The following is an 11607-nucleotide window of genomic DNA, read 5'->3' on the forward strand; positions in this document are numbered from 1 at the left end:
TCGACTCAACTTTGCGTGCGCCTTTGCCCGTAGTAAGATGTGTCTCTGCCCTCGGCTACATACAACAGGAGAAGAATCTCTTCTGATCTGCGTTCTTGTAGTTATGGAACGAACCTCAATACTCAACTTTCCTTCCTCCCCTGCCTCCTGCCGTAAAGCCTCACCTCTCGTTGAAGAGCTGAAGTGAAATTTGAAGAACGTGGTATGATCCTTTTAGCATGCTAGCTGTGAAAGATGCACAAATTTGGCTATCATCTTAATGTATTTGTAATGATGTAAAAAAGATGACAGAACTGATGTGGCCAACACCGCTGATCATGTAGCGTGTGTGCGAGCCTGTTTTAAGGCTGAAGGTCGGGCCTTTGAATCTTTGATCCATTTCTTCCCAACTTGTCATGCTCCTCCCTGCATTCAACACGAGTGAACAAAGTACCTCTTTGCCTGTCCTTTCATTCTCACACACACACACACACACACACACACACACACACACACACACACACACACACACACACACACACACACACACACACACACACACACACACTCTCCCTGCCCTTCCAGTGCATTAATGTTCTTACATCACCTCCTCCAGTGAGCAGAGAAAATAAGACAGCAAGAAACTCAGAAGAGAAGAGATGGCAAGATGGGTTTTGGATTAGGGGCTTCTTGTCAGCATTGAAAGGGAGGAGTTGGGAGTCGGGTGGAGAAGAGATGTGTGTCATTAAAGAAGAGAGGTGAAGAGACTACGACTCGAATGCTATCAAATTTAATATATTCAGCGCACTGTATAGAAGATGTGGTGTAAGAATATGGATCAAAACCCAACAAAACAACCCTGCAGCATTTAAATGCATTGGGTAAAGTGTAACACTGTTTTAAATTTACCACTTTCCTGTTATTGGTAACTTCAGAACAGTTGTCAAGGGAATAAACCCACAGTTGAAACGCAGAGACCCAGAAAAGAACAAACTTAGCATCATCAGTGGATCAGTCAGAGGCCCACACGTGATGGGAATAACAAAAGAGAAAAAATTTCTCAGCTGGTTCACGTTGGACAAGGTACGTACCACACACATGCACCAACAGTGAGGTCTTTCCTTTTCCTCTTTTTTTTTTTTTTTTTTTGCATTTGGTGCTTGAACACACACCACACTGGTGTGTCTCTCCATGGATGGCTGGATCTCAGACACATTAACACTGTCTGGCGTTAACTTACACCCATGAGACCCCCAACCCTCACTCCACTACCACCATCACAACGCACACGCAGGCACACGTCTGGGCATCATCCTTCTGCTCTAATACACCCTGTGCCCCTCGGGACGGGTCTTTTTTTGAGGGCAACATTTGGGTTTGTGCATGTGTGTGCGCGCTACCTTGGGTAGGATCGTGGGCCTCCCAAAAGCGTTTGAGCAGTTCCTCAAGGCTGATATCTTTAGGGGAGAAGACCACTCTCACCACCTCAGTGTGACCTGTCAGACCTAAAGGAGAAACACAAACTTGCATTAATCATGATCCAGTTGTGCGATGCTTTTCACCCATGATGCCTGCTTGACTCAATCCCCTTAATCTACATCCTGAGTTTGACTCACTGACGCTGGCCAAACCTCCGACTCCACAATCAACATATTGAAGTCTTTATGGAAAAACATTGCATATGAACAGCATACTAATTTATTGAGTGTGTGGTAGTCAGAGAGCACGTGCCACCAGTAGAGCACATTCAGGTTGAATCTACACAGAGCTACATTAGTGCTTATGGCACAATGAGAGAGAGAGGCTGATAGAGAAAGGTGAAGAGGGGGAAAGAGAGAGAAAGGGCACAGTAAAGGTTGGAGCTTAAGGTGGCAGTTGCCAAAAGCACACAAACATACACCCACTCCTGTCGGCAGCTGCCAGGACCCCAGAGCTTCAACAAGCTGCTTTCAGGTGGGGCTGCTTTATGTCTCACATGCAGGTGCATGCACGTAGACACATGCATACACACATTCACAGCAGAAAAGCTATACTCACACACCTCGCCCTAACATACTGCTGCAAAACGTAAACAGAGTTAGTCTGGGATTGTATCCATTGAAGCGTTCCCCTTCTCGTTTTCACACACACACACACACACACACACACACACACACACACACACACACACACACACACACACACACACACACACACACACACACACACACACACACACACACGCGCGCGCGCGCGCACACAGTATATACCTCCACAAGGATGCCAACACGTATAGATGCATCAGGGGCATTGAAGACAACAGAAGAAAGCCTGTCAAATTCATTTCTAGTTTCTGTCTTTAAATGACACACACACAAGCCCAAAGGATCATCTGGTGCCAAATTATTATTGAGGACTTTATCATTTCTAACAGTAGGAGGCATTCACATTTTCTTTCTTTGTTGGCAACGTATGAGGACGGATCATATACCTATTATACTGTACATTCACTGCACATGAACATCAACAAGAATGCTAGAAAACAGAACAAAGAGACATTAAAAATGCAACAAAAGTAGCTGTGAAGAACTGATGGAAAAAAAAGTGAATGTGCTTCATGATTTTCTATGCTCGTCCCACCTGAAGGGGGTGAGAGGCTGAGAAGTGATGCAGACCGGCACCACTAAAGCTGCTAGAGATTCAATGTTTTGGTGAAGGACACTTCAGAAGGCAGAATGGCCTTCTGGCTGATGACAACCTCCCAAAGCAACATGCCACCCTGTTGCCCCTCTTGTTTAATTGTTCCCTGCTGTTGAAAACAGACACAAGTAATTTCGGTTTAAAGGGTTCTCAGACTTTCCAATATACTATTAAATACAGACATATTACAAGAACCAGAAAAAAAAAAAAAACTTGAGGTAAATCCTGAAAGGTCATCTGCAAAGCCGGATTTATACCTCTGTGTTAAGAGGTTATGACTGACCCTATGGCACGCACAGGCTCTGAAGCCATGCCGTAACTGTAATGTAACTGCATGCTACAAAAGCAACAGAGATAAAAATGTGGGCACTGCATGAATTTGTGATTTGCTTGCGTTTTCTCCTACAAGTTACTGATGTGATGGTGGCGATGGGTGAAAACAACATGACGCACGTTAAAAAGGGAACGTTATCTTCTCCATTTCAGACACACAACTAGCCGAGCCATTTACACTGCAAACCTTCTGAAATCACCAGTCCAGACGATCACGGTGACTGAAACATCGTAAAAACACCACCTGTATGGAATATACCCCATTTCCTAGTAATGAAGCCAGACAGGCCTTCCTGTCACGGCTTCTATCACGCACACAGTGACTGTGGGGATAATAATTAAAGAGCAATAAAGCTATACCAATTTAGTGTAATACCAACAAGTGGAATCTAACATTGTGCTGTAAATCAAAACTTAGGTGTCTACAGCAAAAGCCATGCTAACCCAATGTGCCAAGCCTAAATCCAGTTTAAGAAGCAAAGCCTTGTTGTGTGGAATTGTTGTTCATACCAAAACATTTGACTCAATGAAACTGTAGCTTATGTCCCACTAAATCAACAATCAATGCTGGTTTCTTTTATTGATGCATGAGCACAATTTACTCTTTGGTTCCTCCAGTTTGGGCCGCACAGGAAATACTGCCATGAGATGTTTTTGGAACAATCTTACATTTAAAGGCTATTTAGAAAACCAAGGGGCTATTTTGTTATGGTTGGAGAACTTCAGAGTTAAAACAAAAAGGGGTGGCGCATCAACTCTTGATTCTGAGCTGCAAAAGAGCCTTGTTGAGAGATACGTTGATTGATAATTGATAATACCTCTCAGCTGTCTATATCGTCTGTCCTCTCAAGACAAACCTGGTCGCACCTCAACCTTTCTTATTTCTGTCTATCAGACCATCCACCTAACTGCCTGTCCTTCCATCCTCCCCTGGCTGTGCTGACAGGTCCATCATCCCCTTCTTTCCTGTCTGTCTGTCTGTCTGTCTGTCTGTCTGCCCTGGCTGTTGACAGCTCCTCGGTCTCATGTCATCGCAGTGTTCTGCTCCGTCATGGCCACTGGAGCGACTCCTGCACTCCCTCAGCCGATGGACAGGCAACCGCTCTTTCTCACAGTTCTTTTTCCTCAAAATTTCTTCCCCCTCAAAAGTTTATTTTACCAGTTCCTTCCCTTGCTGCAGGTCTCAATCTCTCTTTCTCTGTCATCTGTCTCCATCTCCGTCCTGGCCATCTTGTTGCTGGGGAGCTGACAGATAGAAGGAGAGAGCGAGAGAGAGACTGGGCGGCAGACAGATAGGAAACACACCATCCCTTGAAGGGCTCGGATCAGAAAGTCTGCCAGCCAAGCCCAAAGCATCTTTCGCCTCCTCTTCATGTCCCCCATGCTGTGCCTGCACCTAGGCTGCACACCTGCCTGCAATGATGTGCCCTCAAAAATGGAGCAGCCCCAAATTAACAGCTCATGACTTCTAAAATACAGCAGAGGCACACAGGGAAACATGGAGCCCAGACATCTTCACTTGAATTATACATAAACGCCGTACATGATCTTTTAGAATCTCGTGATGAGATTAACAGAAAAAAACTAATCCGGAAATACCCACAAGTGGTCACACGTTTTCATTGTTTCTGACAACAAAATTACAGAATTCAAGTAAAAGCATATTGTTGCCCAACTCATAATCTTGGGGAATGAAACCCATTTATGGCACGACACACACAGTAACTTCTGTTGGCAAAAACGCCGCAGTACAGCACAGCACAGAGCCCAGTCCTTACAAGTAGGTCATGGGGGGGTGGGGATGGGGGGGGGGGGGGGGGGGTGCAGCCCATCTGGAGCAGTACATTCTGAGTAGTTGACTGCAGATGAAGGGAAGGAGGCGAGAGGATGAGAGTGCTGCGCTTAAAAACGCCCTTTCCAACTCCGTTTCTTATTCTTTTTTCTTAGCATTTTTTTTTATCTTTTGAACCTTGACTAATCTAAGCAATAAATGTCCTGCCAGTTGCCCACACCCCCTGATTGGAAGGCAGCCTGATTGGTTAATATAAATCAAAGTGTAGATGCAGTAAACAGACAAAAAAGTGGTGAGGATAGTACCTGAGCAAACTTCATGGTAGGTGGGGTTGGGAGTAAAGCCGCCCGCGTAGCCCACTTGTGTGGAGAAGACTTGTGGAAGCCTCCAGAAAAGTCTCTCTGCTCCCCAGAAGCAGCCCATACCTGGGCAAAAACACACAGTTGGAATGTGTTTGTTTACTGATAGCATCCACAGAGGGGGTGGGCAATATTTTAACCACAATGTGCTCTCACTGATGATTCCACTCCGGGTTATTTCTGATAAAAAAATATGTGTGATTGTGTGATCTCACCAAACATGATGGTCTCCATGCCTTCTGGAAAAGGCTCTACGGTGGGATTCCCATTGACTGCATGCTTGTCTGCAAAGGGACAGAGTGTGTAAATCTCGCATCAGATCATAACAGTATTTCAGCGGCCCAAATTACAGTAGGCGACTTAAGAGGCCCATTAGCTGCTTCAACTTGGCTGTATAGGTCTGCACTTTGCTACAGGCTGACCTAGGCCAGCGGATCAGAGCCAAAGGCTTCTGTGCTGGAAGACATTTAAGAGATTACACGGCTTTGACCGCCTATCCTATCCCTGCTGTTCTCTCCTCAATGCCCACAATTAAACAGTTATTTTCTGATCTCTCTTTTACTCGAGTGCATGTCTTTGAATGCAAGTATATAAAGTGCTAGGCTTGGCATCATCAGGCAGAGAACAAAGCCCATGGCAACACATCAGGGGCACACACTTGTTTAACCCCACAAGTTGCGGAGGGCTGCGCGAGTAAACCCAACGTTATCCTAATCTTCACCATGTTAAAAATACCCAGTAAGTAAAACAAACTGGAGGGATGAGAGGTGGCAGGGGGGTGTCACTCTACTGCCAACTGTGCTGCCTGGAATTAGAGAGCTAAAAAGGAAGTGTGTGTGTCTGTGTAACCCACAGATGTGTGAGAAGGATTAGGGTTTAAGAAGACTGAGGTGACTTAACGTGCAAATCTGCACTAAGCAAGGCTGGTTTGTACAGCAACCACTAATATTAGTCTCCAGCTAAACAGGCCACAGGGTACACCAAGAGCTTAGGCACATACCAATAATGGATGCTTCATCTATGTTCATTGTGTGATTGCTCCGTGGTCACCCAGAGATGAGATGTATGATGCTGACCTCAATACAAACAATCTCTAATCTGATACAGACAGAATAGTTCATTTCCTAGATAGGTCCAGGATGATCTCTCTCTGTGCATAGGCCCACAGATACCTTCTGTCTATTTCAGGCTTTAAATGATTATTGTAAAGTCACACAAACTGTGTTGCCTCTCCAGTACCCTAAAGATTAACAAGTGTTTTGAAGAATATTGGTGGAAAAAGAAGCACCACAGCACTTGAGCTGATAATGGCTGTCTTGGTGTGCCACCTTAAGGGCACTTTTTGATACTAGACAAAACTGTTTGGGTTTTTTTTTTTTTTTTTTGTGCAGTAACAGATTGCTGAAGCATAAAGGACTCCTAAAATGTCACAGAGGCCTGGCTGCCCTCAGGCAGTCACTTCCTGCCCTCCTGTTGTGTGACAGTTCTGTCTTTTAGCAGCAGGTTGTTTGGTACTGCCAGGTCACGTTCACGGGCACAGTCAGCAGTAGTCAAAGTATATCTGTGTCAGTGACTGTACTAGCTGAATAGTCTCAGTCCACGATGGTGACTGAATGTGTTGGGAAGACAGGAGAATTCTTCCCTGAATTTGTTTCGTGCCTATCCTCTGCTCACTCTCACCCTCTTGTCCTGCAATTCTGTCCAAACTGAAAAAGTAGTGAGGTTGCCAATTGACTGAGAGAGAGAAAATTTGAGGGTGAGAGAGAGACAAGAGTTTGATAGGAGGAGGAGGAGTGGGAGGAGGAGAGATCAGTCTGCCAAAACAATAAAAGTAGTAAATAGCCAGTGAGAAGCAACAGATGAGGGTAGCAGAGAAGCAGTGAAGGATTCTTTTGGCTTTCAGACCACCATGCCTTTGAGCGCTATATGAAAAGACCAAGTGTTTCGTCCAAGAGAGAACAGAGAGAAAACAAACAAGCAAGCAAATAAACAAACAAACAAAAAAAATACAGAGCAGTAAAATGAAGACAGCCAAGAACACGCCGACACAGCACTGTCCAGAGAATCCAACAGCGAGCCAAAACTCCCTGCCCTTTTGTCTCTCTCAGCTGCTCTCCATCTTCAACTTCACACTCTCTCCTGCACACCACTACTTCCCATCATCCCTCACTCCCCTCTTTACAAACACATGTGCCCCCGCCCGCATGCAAGCACGCAATCAGCCGCACAATCGTTCGCACGCCAAACCTCTGCTGTGGGTATTTCTCCCATGGAGCAGCTGGCAGAGGTCCAGGCGGTGCCAGGCTGGCTCTTTTCACTGTGCCTAGCCTGACATTCCCCCCTGCCAGCCCAGTGCCCACACCCCATTCTGCCAGAACTACCCCACCTAACACACACAGGCTCTGAGAAAGAACTGGCTGAATACCCTCACTACGCCAGCAAAAGAAAGAACAGAGGACGACAAAAAATACGCAGGGAGGGTGACTGACTAAGCTCACAAAAGAAGAAAACAGGCTGAATATGGGGGAAGCACTCATGAAGAGGATTTTTTCCCCCCAACTTGGACGAGATATGAGCGTAATTTTTTTTGTGCGCCTTTGTTTTGAGGATATCTGAAAAGCGCAGTGCAGGCTATGCAGTTCAGCGGGACTGAAGCGGAATACTTTGGTCACCTTTTCTTGCTTTTAATATGGTTGTTGTGGGCAGCTGGATCAGAACCAAAACATCGGACCCGGTTTCCTGCCACTCTGCTTGTATCATGGTTACCAACAGTCAAAGACAACAATCTGGCTGTGGCTTAGCGGATAATAAGGTCCAGTTTGACTTGTTTCGGTGGGCATTTAGTCTTTGTTACCCTCTGGTTCTACCAATGGTCGTGTGTCTCTCATGCATAAAACTGAAGTCCAAGTGCTGCTGTCCCCTCTTGCAGGGACACGGGACAAGCACTATCCCTGGATGCCAAAACTGGTGACGAAAGGTTGATTTCCAGCAAGCTCTGTTTATTTCCTTCCAAAAATCCATTCTCTCCCTATCCCTCTCTTTTCCTCTTCCCTCCCTCTCACTATTCCTCTTTCTAGCTTCACGCAGGTTGGCAGAGAGTCAGACACGAGTCATCGGAGGAGGCTGATGCTTTATATTGGTGCCAACTACCCTCTGCTGTATGGGAGGATGGGTGGCGAGAAAGAATGGGGCAGAAGAAGAAGGGGAAGGGAGGGGAGGAAAGAGGCAAGGCTGTTGGGAAGTGGTCCATTTTTATGATAAGTAAGAGGTAAGTAAGTACAAGAAATTATGCTGCTGTGGCCTTAAAACCTCCAAACCAACTTGGTATTGTGACATATAACACACACATGAAGCTGCCTCTGTTCACGGTGTCTAGACTCTGGAGAATACAACTTTCAAGCCATCCATGCATTCTATACATACTGTAGCCTAGCAACAGATACAGTTGCTATGGAGAAGACTCCATCTACTATAGCAGTGACTCCATTATCTTCCACCAGCAAGATGGAGGGACATCCTGTTGAGGACTGCTCAAAAAGCCAGATTCAAAAGAAAAGAAGGGGATGCCATCCTACAAGTAGGAGTAAACGATAAAGGCACCTTGTCTTAATTTTGTTAAAAGAAATCTACCTGGACACCCTCCCTCTGAAAATGTTTTGGAGAAAATCCATCCATTTTCTCTACCAGTCAATCTTTTCAACAGACACCGGGAAAAATACATGTTACACTATTCAGGGTCTTCAATTCACCTAAGTGACTGGGTTGGAAACCTCAGCACCTGAAGAAAATCCATGCAGACAAAGGGGGAACATACACACTCTACGTTTTATTACCGTACTGGGGCAACAGTATTAATCACCAAACTATGGTGCTGCCTGTGAGCAAATAGTTTTTTTATTTACCTACTGTTAACCTTAATTTGCACGCTCTACCACTTACTTATACATTTTTCTTCCTCTCTGAGCTCATAGCTAAGGCCAAATAGCAAGAAGCAAGGGCATCTGGAGACAGCAGAGACGAGAAAACAACTGAGAAATAATGCCAGAAATATATCTTCTCCATGAACCTGCTTTAAAGAGTTATGGAGAAGCATGTAACAAAGATTGATTTTGGTCAGCTGACCTTCCCCATCCTGTTTGGAAGAAATATTGGCAGCCTATTCTGCACTGACTCAAAATAATAGCTACTGTGCCCCTACCATGTAGCAATCTGCCACTGGATCATTCTCGCCAAGGTCACAGAGTACATTACACACACTGGAGCGAGGGATGGAACGGACAACACTGGGACATCTGAACAAGGAATAAGGAGCTTCCTTGAAAGAAGCTGCATGGCTCGCAGCAACTTCTAATATTAGTGATTTTAATTGTACAGAGGAAGCAAATGTGTCCACTCGATCACACACAAGGCTGGGACTAAACAAATCATGTGTGGAGACAGTCCTTTCAATACAAACTGGGCCCACACTGACAAAACACAGTAGTATGCTATCCCAATCCACACACACACACACACACACACACTAGAACAACCCCATCCCCACCTAAGCTGCCCCCCATGGTGAAAGGGGAGGAACAGATTTCTGCCATGCGGTGTCTCCGAGCTGCTTCGACAGACGGAGCAGGAACTTGCGACGGGGCGGAGCCTTCATGCGCATAATGCCCAGATGGGCCCCTGGACGCTGCGGCACCATTTCCTCTAAGAAACTCATACTCAGCTCCCACAATGCACTTTGTGGACGTTCACGTCTGACAAGGTGACGACTGGGAGCAGCAGGTTCAAATAGCTACATACCTCTCCTTTGTCGCTGACTCCTACAAGCACTCCTGTCCCAAAATAGCGAAAAAGATGAATGAAAGGATAAGACGGGCTGAGATGTGAGGGAGAGGTTTGACTGGGTGCTACACATCAAAAATGAATGAAATTTATAAATAGGAGAGCAAAAGTAGGAGCATAATATATTCTTCTCTTGCACGACAACTGGCAAAAAAGTCATCTTATCAATGATGATGACAAACTTTACTTCAGGCTTCCAGCTAAAGGGATTAAAAACAATAGTAACACAAATGTCATATTCTCTGTGATTGCCAGTATCTCTCTGACAGTGCTAGGAATCTGATCCATACAGATTTACTTTATCCCAATTTAATCATGAACTATTTGCAACACAATACTACCATATATCCCAACAGGCTTTTCTTGCCACTTCAGATTTTGTGGTTGACTAAGAGATTTCAACAGTGTCCCTAAAGAGGCTAAAAAAGTATTCAAGGAAGTTTACCGTAGATATACTTGGTCTTTAAGGCTAAGTGAGTTCCCCAGGACCAAAATTCAAAGGGCCAAATCACAGTTGATAAAGAAGGTGACTTTGCACTGTATGAATCAAACACATTGTGATACTTTATCCCAGATTCGGAGCTCGTAGAAGTCAATGTTTTTATATTTTAAGACAACAGAGAAAGAAAAGAAGAAGAAGCTGACAGTTGTCCATTAGGAGTCACCCTGTTGCTCTGAGTGACTTTTCTGCAAAGCGATGAAGAGCTCAAAAAGAAGGAGAAGAAGAAGAAGAAGAAGAAAAAAAAGCAAACTACTTGCACATTTGAGTTTCAGCTTCTACCCAAAGTAGCATAACAGACCTCAGGCATATTCTGGGACTATCATTTCTGTCCGTCTGGAATCGTGATTCTATTGACTTATTGCCACACTTTAGAGGTGAGACAGCAATGTTAAACCACATGTTTGGATTGATCCTCAGACTAAACTTTATATCTTCAAATAAACTTTATAAGCATCAAGCTTACTTTTGGACGATGATTTTCAATTTTCTGATGTCAAGGGCCCTTTAAGTAAAGACAGTTTAAACCCCAGACATCCACTTAAAAAAAAAATGGTTTTCTCCCTGGAACCTATAATCTGTTCAATGGATGTGTTATCTTTTCTGCTGTGGGTATTTTCTGTAGAATAGAGGCATTAGAAAAAGTTCACAGAAGTTTTTACTTCATCTGGTGGTGCAAATTACTATTCAAAGAACTTTTCATTGTCACTGATGGGTTTATTTTTCTGAAGGGGGCAGAAGGTGATCTTAGTGCATGATGCTACACGGATACTGGTGATTAAAAAAAAATCATCCGGTCTGTAGCTGTCCTTTCGGCAGGTGCCTCCACATTAATGCAGTTCTGCAACCCCACTCAAACCGAACACTCACATTTCAGCCATGAATCCCATCAGCCATTGCGCTTACAGGCTACTTCCTGTCATTGTTTTTCTTCCCGCTGCCCGGATGCGGGTCGCGTGCCGCTGACGGTCTGCCAGGTGGCCACGCGGGCGTTATTTACCTGCCACGTTCATTTTGTCCTCTCTTCCTCTCAGCGCGCGCTCTCTGCTCGGCAGCTGAGTCTTATGTGACATCGTGTCCGCGGCGGCGACCGAAGCGGAAACGACAAGGAGTCAAACTGTGTGTGTTTG

General features: G+C 45.0%; 1 protein-coding gene across 1 annotated transcript in view; it reads right to left on the minus strand.

Annotated features, from left to right (window-relative positions):
• msrab (methionine sulfoxide reductase Ab) overlaps window positions 1-11607 on the minus strand; it is a 30464-nt gene extending 18857 nt beyond the window's left edge. The window contains exons 1-4 of the mRNA XM_029494025.1: window positions 11478-11607; window positions 5358-5426; window positions 5089-5208; window positions 1380-1484 (exon numbers count right to left, since the gene is read on the minus strand). Of these exons, the coding sequence (XP_029349885.1) occupies window positions 1380-1484; window positions 5089-5208; window positions 5358-5426; window positions 11478-11550 (367 nt within the window). The 5' untranslated portion in view covers window positions 11551-11607. The remainder of the gene's footprint in view (window positions 1-1379; window positions 1485-5088; window positions 5209-5357; window positions 5427-11477) is intronic.

Source organism: Echeneis naucrates, chromosome 22, assembly GCF_900963305.1.
Source record: "Echeneis naucrates chromosome 22, fEcheNa1.1, whole genome shotgun sequence".
In the NCBI taxonomy this organism is placed as follows: domain Eukaryota; kingdom Metazoa; phylum Chordata; class Actinopteri; order Carangiformes; family Echeneidae; genus Echeneis; species Echeneis naucrates.